This window comes from Calonectris borealis, chromosome 14 (assembly GCF_964195595.1).
Source record: "Calonectris borealis chromosome 14, bCalBor7.hap1.2, whole genome shotgun sequence".
NCBI lineage: Eukaryota > Metazoa > Chordata > Aves > Procellariiformes > Procellariidae > Calonectris > Calonectris borealis.
In genome coordinates, this window is record NC_134325.1 from 8,984,705 (window position 1) to 8,998,634 (window position 13,930).

Below are 13,930 nucleotides of genomic sequence, written 5' to 3' on the forward strand. Positions count from 1 at the left end.
ACTGTTCAAAGAAAGTATCTGACAAAAGCGGGTGTATTTATTTAATCCCGACAAAATTTCAGTGTTCAAGATGCCACAGCTCACCAGTCCCTTGTACTTTGATGTCAGTTGTCATCTGTTAGGTTGCTCCACTCAAACTGCTAGTATGTCTTTTCTTTGATCTTTACTATTTCATCGCCCTGTTCAACACTAAACTACCTGTGGCAAATGTGATCCATCAACAAATTGTTCAGATTTGTGATAGTCTTTTTTAACCTCATGGATGTTTCTTCTTAAAGCTGGTGTCCAGTCTACGTGAAATGTCCATCTCTACTGAACTTTGCATTTATTATTCTCTGTGAATCATTTATGCAATTAATCCTGCTGTGAGGTTAGCTATTGTTATTACTTTTGGGCAAGCAAAGACGCGAATGCAAACATCCTTGTGAACACAAACATTCCTTGACGTACAATGTTTTCTTTTTCAGAGTACTCAGACTCTGGACAATTGCTTACACATTCTTCTGCATAACTTTTTTTTGTCCTCCTCACTTTTGTATACAAATGGTAAGAGCTCTGGCAATAAGCTCCTCTAGCCCACAGCACCCTTTGCGCTTTTCTTTGCAGTGTTTCGCATGTGTATATCTGACAGAGAGTATTATGTATAACCAGCACATCATGAACCCTTTGTCCTTTGAAGTACTTATTTTTCTTTTTAGAGAAGATACATTCTGTTTCGTAAGTTGTTGGATCCGCTTAGCATCTATGTTCTCTCTGGTTACAGGCGTTACTGCTTTGCTCCTTTGATACAAAGAGCATTGAGATTTGATCTTGTTATCTGACAACAAAGGCACAGAAAAGACTTTGTTGTAGCATTTTTTAATGGTATTGAATCTACAGTATTTCACCTTTTTTTACATTTTGGGCAACATCTAGAATTGGAGAGTGACTGCAGATCTGGGCAACTTATAGAAGAACATCCTATGACATCATGTCCTGAAATTATGCTACATTGCCACTTGGGTCTTTTTGGTCCGTATGTCTCCAGGGCTTATTTAGAAAGCCAGCCATTCATTGCTGCTTCGCCGTTTAGTTTTATAAATGAGGCACTCATTTTCATACTTGCAATTAAAAAAAAAAGCTATGTAGTGTAAATCACAGGTTTTAGCATTACGTAAAAAAACACCACCAACAAACCAGTAGCAAGAGAAACTGAGAAATGTGTTTTCTAGGCCAGCAACAATCATGGAAAAGTTACTCATTTGGAAAATTTCTACACAAAAGCAAGTCTGTTAAGCCGTTTCATATATGAAAAGACCCTCTAAAAAAACCTGACTAGTGCAGATTTTGCCAGCTGAGATGGTACTGGTTAGCCTGCCTTAGGCCGTTCTCTGGGACTGTGGCCAACTGAAAGAGGATGGCCTTCGAAACCAAGCCGGCCCCATCCAGCTTACGTGCTGGGAATGGCCTGTGGCCCGCGCTAACTCCATGTACGGAGTTAGCAACGTTGCAAGACCACTAGCACAGCAAGGTGGTAAAGGGAATCAAGTCTTAATGTCGCATTTCCTGAAACTGTTTAACTTAAGTATAAAAAGATAGTGTCCTTTATCAATTTTCTAAATTGTATCACTTTTGTTATTTCCTGTATATATTTTCATTTCTGCTTTTCTATTTGATATGCAGTTTCTTTGTTAACGTGCCATCATTTCAGATTAGTTCCAGGTTGGGCTGTTTGTGAAACTTTTTTTCTTGATTGTATTATCTGACTGTTCAATAAACTCCTCTCGCAAAAATAACTCCGAATTTCCAGTACATCACTGCATGTCATCCCCCAAATGAAGACATGACAGTGAATGACTCTGTATACTACCAATTAAATTTTACAAATCACTATGCACCTAGTTTATAAATAGCATTGCTTATTTTATCATGACTACTCACATAAGTGAAATTACTTCAGTGCCTGAACGCTTGTAGGATAAAGCCTGCAGAAGAGACTTACAGAGGACCAACCTAAGCATCCAATTCTGATTTTGTGAGTCAACCCCTCCAGGACGGACAGCTCTGTTTACATGGATTTTCTGACAAATTTCTGACACACCTTCGGGACTTCTTTTTTTCTTTTTTGCTAAAACCAGCAGAACAAAACGCTGGATTTTCCCAGATGCCCAAGACCTGTTTGCACCCTGTGCCCATTATAAAGCAAGCCCCTTAGAGGAAACCCATGCCTCCACGCACCCCTCCTTCCTCACCAGCCATCCAAGTCGCTCCGAAAACGGGAGGCGTACGTGCTAAAAGGAGGGACTTTCGATAAAACAACGGATTCCACTTAATCTTAACGCGGCCGATGAGTTCGGGGCAGACCGTGTGCCGGCCTCCCCCGCAGAGGCGGGCAGCCCAGCCCAGCGCCCCGCAGCCAGCGGCGCCTACCGCAAGGCCGAGGTCGCCTTCAGGCCCTCTCCGCAGGCCAGCGCCGCTCCCCCGGCTGCCCCGAACACAACACGCCCCCCGAGGCGGCGGGCCGGGCACCGAGCCCTCGCAGGGAGCGGGAACCACGCGGCGGACCCCTCTCCGTCCCTCCCCTTCCCGCAGCGTGCGGGGGCGGCGGCGCGGTCTCCCTACAAGTGCGCCCGCCGCCCGCCGCTTCGGCTTGGCTGGCGCGGCGGCGAGCGCCGTGGCGGCCGTTGGACTACAGGTCCCGTGGCGCCCCGCGGCGCGGAGGCGGGGCGCGGGCGGCGGAAGGGGCGCCGCTCCCTGGCGGCGGCGGGGGGCAGCTCTATCCGGGCCTTTGGCGCTTTCCCTTCCTTTCGCGCCGGCGGCCGCTGTGAGGCGGCGGGTCCATGTGCGCACGGCGCGGCGCGGCCCCGGCCCCTGCCCTCCGCCTCCTCCTCTTCCCCCCGCCGCCGCCACCATGGACCCCAACACCATCATCGAGGCCCTGCGGGGTACCATGGACCCGGCGTTGCGGGAAGCCGCCGAGAGGCAGCTTAACGAGGTGAGGGCGCCGACGGGGCCTGGGCCGGGGCCCCGGCCGCTGCGGTACTGGAAAGCGGGGGGGACGGCGGCGCGGGCGGTGGGGTCGGGGCAGGCCTGTGTGAGGGGGAAGCGGGGCAGGCCCAGCGGGGGCGGCGGGAAGGGGCCGAGGGCGCGCGGAGACGGGGCTGAGGGAGCGGCGGGGGGGGGGGTGGTTCCACCTCCCCTCACTCCCTCAGCCCCGTCTCCCCGCGCCCTCGGCCCCTTCCCGCCGCCGGGCCCCGTCTGGTGTCACCGCGGCTGCAGGCCGGGCCCGGCCGCCCGACTCGCATTGTCCCCGGCACATGGCAGCGGGGCCTCCGGCCGGGGCCAGACCAGGCCATGCCGTACCGGGCGGGGCTGCTCCGGCGGGGGTTTAACGGCAGAGAGCGGTCGGGGTTGGGGATGAGGCCCCCGTTGCCTTCCCTGTCGGTAACAAATTATCTCCATTGTCTTGCTGCTCAGCCGGGGAAAGGGTAATCTATAGAGGGGTGTTTAAAATCGTCAGAGGCGCAGGCCCCCGGTGGCTCAGGGGCTGCACCCAGTCCTGCTTGGGACTATCTAAGGCCTGTCTTTGCATGTGGAAGGCAGCAATTTGTCAGCGGGAAAGGAGGTAGCAAGACCCCCATCACTTTATAAGTAGTGTAGCCTGTTCACGTAAGAGTGGCCTGGGCTGAGTTCAGAAATAAATCTGATAGCCTGGCTATTTGGTGTTTGTACAAATCCTTTGGACTCCGGGCTCGGCAGCGCTGTCGAGGTAGGTGTGCTTTTTGGGTGTAGTATCGACATGTGCCCAAGAGACGGGGGAAGACAGGGTTCCCAACCCAGATATGTCATCTGCTTAGACTACATTCATGTGTCACATTGGGATATAACAAAATCAGCAGCTTCTAGTTCCACAGGTTTCGATTTTGGAAGAAGGTTATATTTTTGTTGCACTTAACTTCACCCGGTAGGTGAAAACTTTTGTTTAGTGATAAGACACAGGCACAGGGCTTCTAGACATTTTGAAAAAAAAGGTGTTCTAGTGTTTGACTCAAAGAAAAGGCGATAGCTTGATGGAGGAGGTGAAGGATAAGCCTGTGTGGCAGTTCGCGTGGTGCCTTTAGTTGGCCTTTTCCACAAATGTTTTTCTTTGTTGCTCTTAAGCAGACTTGAGGCCTGACAAAATACATTTAATGCAACAGATGTTCAGCAGAGCTTAGATAAAGGTGAGCCAAATGTTCTGCTGGCAGTAGAGAAACTTTCAGAAACTAAAGGTATAGCTTCTCATATTATAGAAAAGTGTAATTAAGCTGAATTCCTGCATGTCATTTAATAAGTGAATGGCAAATAAATATTAGGTACATTTGAAATAGATAGCTGTAAAACTAGTCAATGTTTAATTGAGGTTTGTATAAAGTGATTGGCCAGCTTCTCCATATACTTCGGTAAAAAGTGTTTTAGTGTTTCTTATTTAAACCAAAAGTGAAAATAATGTAATTGCCTATAAAGATAGTAATATAGATGAAATCTTAAGCTGGTCCAAAATGCAATTTTTTGTGTTCTATGCCTGTCCATATCTATATATAGTAACTTGCTTGAAATCTACTTTAGCTATTTTCTGCAGGTATTGAGTTGCTGAACATGCAGGAAATTATGTTCTCTGCCAGTTGGGGTCTTCAGCAAATGGCTAACTCTGTTGCCTGAAGGATCATACTCACCAGCAACTGGCTTTTGTTCACACTTTTGAATCAAAACATCACAGTCTATCATGTACTACACAAGTATTAAATTGGTGTAAAATCCAAATATCTGTGCCCCTTTAAAAACACCAGACATTATTGAACTGGTGCGTAAGAATTATTTATTGGAAATGTAGCCTCACTGATCTTTCACAGACCTTTTGTGATAAAAAAATTTGTTAAACCCTAAATCTGCAAGCACTAGTACATATGTGTAGTTTTAGTCACATGCAGGGTCTTGGTTTTGCATAGGTTTACTGAAGTCAGTTATGCATTTGCTTGCAGGATACTGGTCTAAATTTGTTAACTAAATTTGTTAGGGCAATTGTGTTACCAGTTAATATTTTGTTTCAGGTATGGGGGTCTTTTTCTTTGTAAAGATGAAATCATACAGCAGCAAACGCTATTCTTGCACGTGGCCAGGCACGCACAAGTGTGTTTATAATTTAAGTTTAATAGTTGTCCTTGGTTGACCTTTTAGTTTACCTTTAATTTGTCTGACGTGCCTCTGGTGAGCTGATGAGACTGGTTTTCAGTAGAATGGTCATTTTACCTTATCAGAAAAGAATGTGCTTCAGTCAGTAATTGATATTCCTACTTAATGGAAGAATTAAGTGTCTAGGTCTGTCTTCATGATAATCAACAAAGTTTCCACTGACTGGAGAAGAGAATCGGGTTGTATGATTCTTGGTTTGTCCAGGCTTTGTTATTTTTCCTTTGACCTTGGCTAAGTCATGAATTGTTCTATGCTTTATTTCTTCTTTCAGTAAGTTTTATCAGGTTCTATTGCCTGCACATAAGATGCTGTGAGAACTTTTAGAGTTGAGATATGCTTTAAAAAAAAAAAAAAAAACCAAAAAAAAACCCCACAAAACAGGTATCTCAGTCCCTTTGGCTTTACTTTCCTCACTGTGAAAATAAGTTACAGGGAACGATACCACTAGCTCTTGTGTCCGACAGCCTCTCATGTAATTTCCAGCTGATGATGTACCCTGAGGTGTTTCCCCATCTCCGTCCCTGTCTTACAGGGGAAAGCTGTGTTTTACAAGGACTTAGAACCACTCTGCAAGTAAGCTACTGAAAAGCAGCAAGAAGATGTTGTTGCCTTTTGAAACAGTCTTTGTACTGCGTGTATAAAGTCTTTCCCAGAAATGGTGATGAAAATAGATATTTTTAACTATGCAGCTATGGAATGACACTCTGAAAATAATACACAGTGTTGTTTCATCTTTTAATATCAACATATTTATAAAGATGCAGTTGCTAGATAATACTTTCCTTGCAGGTTTCTTCTTTGTAATTCCAGGGAATTTATAACTTAACTGTTATGTGTGTCTTGTAAGTATCTGAGATTAACCCCAGTTACATATGAGCTATTAAGACATCTTTTTACATGAACAACCCAATTTTTGTGTCTGACAATGTTTAAAAAAAAAAAAAAAGAAAAGAAAAAAAGAGCGAGCAATCCCCAATAACTCATAATTTAAGATAAATTAACTCCTAATAACTCATAATTTAAGATAAAGCTGAAAGGAGTTTGTTTACAAAAATGTTATCTTGTTGCTTTCAGAAGTTGTGTTTAAGCCTTTTCATGTTCTAATATAGGTGACAAGGGAAGGAAAAATGCTTCGGCTTGTTGACTAGTCGCCACAGCACGCCGTTGGTTTAACAGCCTACAGTAGGGCCTAGTTCAGTGTCTCTCATTGCCTGCTTAATAGATACAAATGTCAGAACGATGGAATGATTAAATGATCGGACTCTAACTACTGGGAGCTTTGGAGTGAAAGGTTGTCAAAGGGGAAAAAGCAAGCTGCTTATTACGCAGTGCCTTTCACCCAGGAATTTCCAAATGCTGAAATGCTATGTTTTAGATACTTTGGGGTAGGTATTTATAATGTTACCCCCATCTTTAATTTTTTTTAACCTTTTCTAACATGGTCTTCATATATAACACCTACGGCTATATATTGTAATGTGAGTAAGAACAAGAACAGAGCATGAGTTTCCTGGCCCTGGTTATCAGATCATGGGTTCTCTTTTAAAGTTGTTAGTATGACGTTTTACCGAAAGTACTTGATTATTAATATCAAGATAAGATCCCTTATCTTCCATCTATATATTTTGGTGTGTGCTAGATGAGAGATGCTTTGGTAAAGGATGGTTAAATTTTATATATCAAGGCTGATCCAACACCAGAAATCCCCTTGGGGGCAATAAGGAACCAAGGGATCTTTGTCTTCATTAGGAAGAAGTTACATTCATGATGCATGTTAACCAGTACAAGGTAAAATCCTAGCAGACAAGGCGACTTGCCATTTTCTCATGACTTAGCAAATAGTTACTGTGTGTGCTTAGCTAGCCTTTGCTAAGAGCACATTCCTTTTTCCTCTGCGAACAGGAGAGCAAATAGGCTTCAGAACTTGCAGACAGTATTCTGATAAAATGAACATCAAGGATGTTTGCAAGATCTTATAAGCGTGTATGTATTTTTTGTGGACCTTAAACTGGATTTACATATACATTGTAGCTGCGTAAGAGGTGGCAGAACTAGCTTGCAAAAACCTGAGGTCAGAATGACTTCCACACCTGCTGAGTTCTTAAAAAAGAATTTAGAGCGTGCTACAGGGCAGTTTGCTGATTCAGCGTGGCCTAACAGTTCCTGACCTTACCTTTCTATACAAAAATCAAACTGTTTCATCTCAGTGTAATAGTTGTGTTCACCTAGTCCTGTTGGTCTAGATCAAAAATTGTATGTAGATTTTTTTCAAAATTGGAATAGGGGAGATGTGTTGAATTGGTATTTTTTCAGCTCCTTTAAAAATAAATTGTAGCCTTTATTTAAATGTGTGCTACTTTGAATAACTATATAAATAACCTAGGGTTCTAGTTCAGCAACATGTAGTAAGTATTGCCCTTCTGTTTTGCTTTTTTGGTAACAGTAAAGGAGGTACCTATAGTAGTGTGTCTGTTATGATATGTTAAATTCTTAATGTCTAAGAAGAATGCACCGAGGTCTTTTTACGTGAGATGAAGCTTCTTGTTTTTATTGTTTAGTGGCATGCAGGTTTTGTGTGAGATATGAATAATTCTAGTATTAAAGATGAATGTAACTGATTTTAGTGAGTATCATTACTGGGAGAAAAGTGCTTTTCCATATGTTGTGGTTTAACCCGGCAGGCAGCCAAACACCACATAGCCTCTCGCTTACTCCCTGCCAGTGGGATGGGGGAGAGAATCAGGAAAAAAGTCAAATTTGTGGATTGAGATGAAGACAGTTTAATAGAACATAAAAGGAACGGAAAATAATAATAATGGTAGAACATGCAAAATGAGTGATGCACAATGCAATTGCTCACCACCCGCTGACTGATGCGCAGCCCATCCCCAAGCAGCGATTGCCCCTCCCCCAGTTTATGTACTGAGCATGATATCGTATGGTATGGAGTACCATTGGTCAGTTGGGTTAGCTGTCCTGGCTATGCTCCCTCCCAGCTTCTTGTGCACTTGGCAGAGCATCGGAAGCTGAAAAGTCCTTGACTACTGTAAGCACTACTTAGCAACAGCTAAAACATCAGTGTGTTATCAACATTATTCTTGTACTAAATCCAAAACACAGCACTGCACCAGCTAATAGGAAGAAAATTAACTCTACCCCAGCCGAAACCAGGACACTGTATCATAATTAACTGTTGATAGTTCATACGCCATGAACTGGTCTCTTTAATATTAACTTCAAACTTCATTTATATTTCAGATTATGTAGCTGGCATGACACTTTTCTCAAAAGTGTGTTTTAGCACATGGCTAACAAACCAACTGTGCTAGGAAAAACTGCAATGAAATACGCAAAAAGATTGTATGTTCTGGAACAGTGATTGATATTAACAGACAGTGGTGCAACGTTTGTGGTCTGATAGAATACATTCCTCAGCTAGCGAGGCTGCATAGCAAAGATTGCTCTTGGGAAAAGTCCCTGAATTCTTTGGCTCTTAGACAACAAAGTCATACCAGTGACACGGCATGTTGGAGGATTTGTAAGGGGGAAGGACTTGAGATCAGTTTTGGTTTTGTTTTTTTTTTTCAAATGTTGAGTTACATGTTGGGAAACAGACTTTGACTGTGACAGAACTGTTTTTTTTTTTCATTGTAGTTCTCTAAATTTAATATTTATTTTAAAAGGATATTTGTAAAAAAGGAGCAAGAGAATAAAAGACAAAGTTTTACGGATGTCAAAACTGTAAAGTCGTAGAAATTGTTTCTGTTCTCCGCATAGTTTAGGGTATGTGATAGCAACCATTGTGAAATCCTGATTTTAATTCTTGCATGCTGGAGCCATGGGACTTCTGTGTGGAATGATGTTACTTGCCAGTGGCTTTCACTGAAGTGGCATCAGTGCACCCGATTCTTCTGGAGACTGGGGTGTGCATGGGCCAGCAGAATCCTCTACATTCGGATAGTTCCCTGGTAGACCTTTAATGAATCTTCATTTGCAGCTCACCTTTTGTATAGTGAAGTATTCTGACTAATCGCATGCACTAAAACCAAAAGCTAGTATTTGTATAGAAAATGTACCTAAAATAGGTGTGTTTTTTTTGTTTGGTTGATTTTTTTTAGCAGCGCTGTCGGTGAAGAGGAACATGATGTCCTGAGATGCAGCCATCTTTGGAGAGTAAAAATACTAAAGATTAAAATAGCTGAAATGGATGTGTATTGAGTATTTTTTAATGCCGTAGATACAAAATTGGTGCCTATGTGGTGTCTTATTTTACAGTTGTTTTTTCTAAGTGCCAGTAAAACATTGGATGTTCTTTTTAATAGTAAAGCAAAACAAGGGAGCATGTTGTTGTAGTACCTGGGGTTTTATTTGACCATTCAGTGCACACATGCCTTCATGTAGCTGTCCTTACTCTTCCCGACATTTAAGTTTCTCTGGAATCACCTTACTTTCAGTGGCATGGGAAGGGGATCATTGTAAAGAGTGTGGAAGTCCTTTATATTCCATATAGAATGCATAGAAGTGTTAATGTAGCTCTGTGTGAATTTAGTTATGAACTGACTGGATTAAGAGGCGGCTTTGTTTGAAAAGTACAAGGTATTTTACTTATACTACATTGCATTAAAAGCATAAATTATTTCTAGTCTGAATCTTTGCTTTGAACTACTAAAGGTGATAAAGTAGCCCATCCTCATGGTTGGTTGGTGTCTGATGCTTGAGATGTTAATAAGAATGATACTTGTAAGATTTTAAAAAGCCAAGATAATGGTATAAGTGCTTTGGTCCTATCCTTTAAAACTTGTTACAGTTCAAAGAATCCAGTGAAAATATATTAATCCCACATACTAATATAATTGACGTTTCTACAGAGCTTCTGTAGCTTGGTACAGGCATAGGCTCCGTCCTGGTTTTTTAAATGAAGAAAAGATTATTCTTTGGTATTTTATTAAATTTCAATGTGTGGCAGTTTTGTACACTGCTGTTCATTTTTTTTTTTTGCTTTTAAGACATAACATTTTTGTATCAATTTGTTTTGTTATTCCCATTAGTTCCGTGATAGTTCTTAAGCAATTTCCATATTTTTTATTGAAAAAGATAGTTTTATTAAAAGCATAGTTGTCATTTATCATGAAAAAGAGAAGGTAATCCTTCATTTTTAAAGTTCTAGTATTAATGCTTTTCAATTTCCAAACATGAAATACATTGCAAATTTTCACTACTGAAAAGGTTGCTGTTAAGTTTATCATAGTCATTGTGGAAAGACATCAGTTTGCACTTTTAAGTCAATTTTATGCAGGCTGTAATATGACCTTATTTGTAGGTGAGTTAAAGGTTATTGAATCTGAAAGCTTTCTTCAGCAAGTTCATAATAACACATTTAAGTACAGGAGTACTTCCGCTGACATTAATGTTTGGCATATAATTGAATACTGTGTTGAATTAGGGTCTAATGTCATTTTGGTATGTGTTGCAGGAGAAGCATGTCTATTAATGTTACTTAAGAAAAGAAGGAACTTAACGGACCTGGAGCTGTAGTAGAAATTAATGCCAACAAGTAAATTTTATTTTAAATGTATTTATTCAACATTACTTGACAGTTGAAAACAAATACTTTTTTTCATTTGAAAGTGTATCTGCTTCTTCAGGACTTTGAGGATATCAGAGGGACATGGGTAAGAAAGATGCCTGCTCATATTGCAGTGTCGTTTACTCCCAATTCATCAAAACACACTCTACAAATAAACATTTTGGTTGGACAAGATGTGAGTGTTGCGTCTGTGAGTTTTCTGTAGCCTGTAGAGTTTTAGTGCACAGGATGAATATGTACAACAACATTTTAACATTTTGGGGAGATTCTTAAGTCAAGTTCGTTCTTCATTTAAAATCTGTTTTAAGTAACAGGAGATAGAAAACAAGCTACACTAATCAAATCTTAGTACAAATGCATGAACAAATGTCATGTCCCAGGCTGTCCCTCTTACACTTGTTTATGCTAGAATGTATAGGAGATACTTGCTTGGGAAAGTTAAAGTTGGAGAGAAGAACTTGGTGCTGTAGGAGTGAGCTGCGCAGTGTTACATACTTAGGAGGAATGTTGACATCATTTCATACTGTCAAAAGAGCTTTTGGTCCTACTAGAAGAATAGATAATTTCTGATTGTTTCTCTTTATGATATTAATTTGCTCTGCTGCAGTAACTGAGACAATAGTTTGTTTTTGATAAACGAATAGTATAATTTCAATAGTTTTCAAAGTGTTAATTTATTTGCTTCATGTAGGGAGTAATAAACTGAGTAACAAGTAGGTAAGAAGTGTTTTCCTAAGAGTTTAACAGGTTAAGTTATGTAGATCTATGCTGTTGTCTTTGATGGAAGTGCTGCAAAGAGTGTATGAAACAATATTGACATGTCAGTGAAGAGAAAGCAGAAATATATCTTGGTAATTTGAATCATGAAGTAATTAGGTTAGAAGGGACCCCTGCGGATCATCTGGTCCAGCCCCCTGAAGCAAAGCTGTTTTGAAGTTAGATGAGGTAGATCGGGACTTGTCCAGTTGAGTTCTGAATATCTCAAAGGATGAGGTCCCACAGCCTCTGTGGACAGAGTATTCCAGACCTTGGCCACCCTTGTGAATTTTTTTTTCCTTCTGTAAAATAGGAATTTCCCTCACTGCAGCTCATGTCCATTAACTCTTGACCTTGAGGAAAATTATGTTGTTTTCCAGTAATAAAAAGTAGAGTTGATTTTTAAGAATTACAGTTCACTTTTCCCAGGGAAATTCATTTAATGTCTTGAGTTTTTGATGCTTAGGAAAGGTGGATAGAGGATGCTATAATGAGGTTAGTTTCCTCGTGTTGAAAATACAATATGGCATTTAGTGTACCAATGACATTTCTCATTATTGTAAGAAAAAACACATTTTGTTTTCTTTGTAAGTGAACTCTTGCAAATCCTGGCAAAGTTGTTACTCCGAGGATGTCACTCCATTTAGGTCTCCATACTGTTGGTTTGCTGTTGTATAGGTATGCTGACAGTTGCTGCAGTAATGCATAAATGGTCACTTGAAGCTGTCTTTCTAGAAAGATGAACTGTGAATTGGATGGGCTTGCTTAAGGCTGGGCTTAGTTTTAAAACATAGTTGCCATCTGTTTCTTAGATTATTATATGATAAATTCATACCTTGTTAAAGGTCACTGTGGACTTGCTGCACCTGGATTTTTTTGGCTATTCAGATATTCTTCTTTCGAGTAAGTATTTGTTCTGAATGAAGAACATGTTTGGTGACTGTAAAAGGCTAATTCCTGAAGCCCGTTTAATGATTTCTTCAACTCTATTACTTTAAACGGTAGGGTTTTTCCTCCCCCATGCTGTCTTCAGAATACAGTGAGCGTGAAACTTTGGAATGCTTTGGTTGATTAGCTGACTACTGTAAAGCTGTCTGAATTGCTGGTATTCTATTGATTGCATTACATCATTATAAAGATATTGTAAAACCTAACAGGAGTACTCTAAAACTTACCAAACTATGACTAAATAATATTCTTTCTTTTTTCTCTACAGGCTCATAAGTCAGTGAACTTTGTTTCAACTCTGCTTCAGATCACTATGTCCGAGCAACTGGATTTACCAGTGAGACAGGCAGGCAAGTTTTCAAATCTTTTTTCATTGTATCTGCTTTAATGGTGCATACACACAAGTACATATGCAGATACTGTTAAAGAATTCTATTGGTTTTAATCTGAAATACTCAAAAGTTAGGAGTCACTCGAATTACAGTCATCATGAACTATATCTGGCACCATACACTGAATAGGGAAGACAGAAAGAAAAAGTGTCTGGGTCTTCAGTGATTGCTCCCCTTTATGTCTAGTGAATAACGGTCTTTGGGGAAACAGAATGATTTATGATACTAGTACACTCGGTCCAAGGAGGTAATTTAACCTTGTACTAGTAATGTTAATGTTTCTAAACATTTTAAGTGGAAGAAAACAAATTATGTCTTTTGGACGCTGCTGATTTGCATGAGTCATCAGTAAAATTGGGTATTGAGTATTAGCAACTCCAAACATCACCTTAAAGCTGCTATGATTACTTGATAGAGGTTTCTAATATGATACTTCAGTGTTTTTTCTGCCAGTTGAGGAAGTGTGATCTTGATCACTTATTTGAATCTTCCACGTAGTAGACTATTCTAAGTTGTAGCATAAGTCTAACTTGCCTTTTTATCTTATTGCTTGGGGGTACTGTTCAGATGATGATTCAAAAAAATTACTGCTTAACATGTACAACATGCAAAAAAAAAAGAGGGAAGTTTGAAAACAACCTCTGAAAATTCACCCTTAGTGTAAGCCAATTAAAAACCAAAGCAGTCTATAGAGAGTGGAGACAACTCATACAACGCATAGCTTACAAACAGTGCATGTTTTGCAAGGCAATTATTGACATGATAAATCCCACTGAGGACAGATTGAAGTCTGCATCGCTTCAGTCTTGTAATAGCACATATCTGCTGAGTGTTTCTTACTTTTGCAGACCCTTTCTGAAACCCTTTGGTTTCTGAAACTTCAGAAGGTGCATATGAAATTTGGGAAGAGAAGTTGCTTTATGGATTTGTACAGAGAATTAGATTAATAGTAACTTTGTTATTAGTTTGCCATTTGAGATTTCCTGTTGCGTTTTGCAAGTCCTTTTCTTTCCAAGTGCTGTAATCTATATTCTGC

At 40.6% G+C, this 13,930-nt stretch overlaps 1 protein-coding gene across 4 annotated transcripts in view; it reads left to right on the plus strand.

The window, feature by feature from the left end:
* Positions 1 to 2,710: 2,710 nt before the first annotated feature.
* The window catches only part of IPO7 (importin 7), a 39,357-nt gene continuing 28,137 nt past the window's right edge, over positions 2,711 to 13,930 (plus strand). For 2 of the 4 annotated variants that reach the window (XM_075163132.1, XM_075163135.1), the window contains exons 1-2: positions 2,751 to 2,974; positions 12,771 to 12,852. In XM_075163132.1, the coding sequence (XP_075019233.1) occupies positions 2,891 to 2,974; positions 12,771 to 12,852 (166 nt within the window). In that variant the 5' untranslated portion in view covers positions 2,751 to 2,890. Of the gene's footprint in view, positions 2,975 to 12,770; positions 12,853 to 13,930 lie in introns of all 4 variants that reach the window. The other 2 variants (XM_075163133.1, XM_075163134.1) reach the window with 2 other exon arrangements.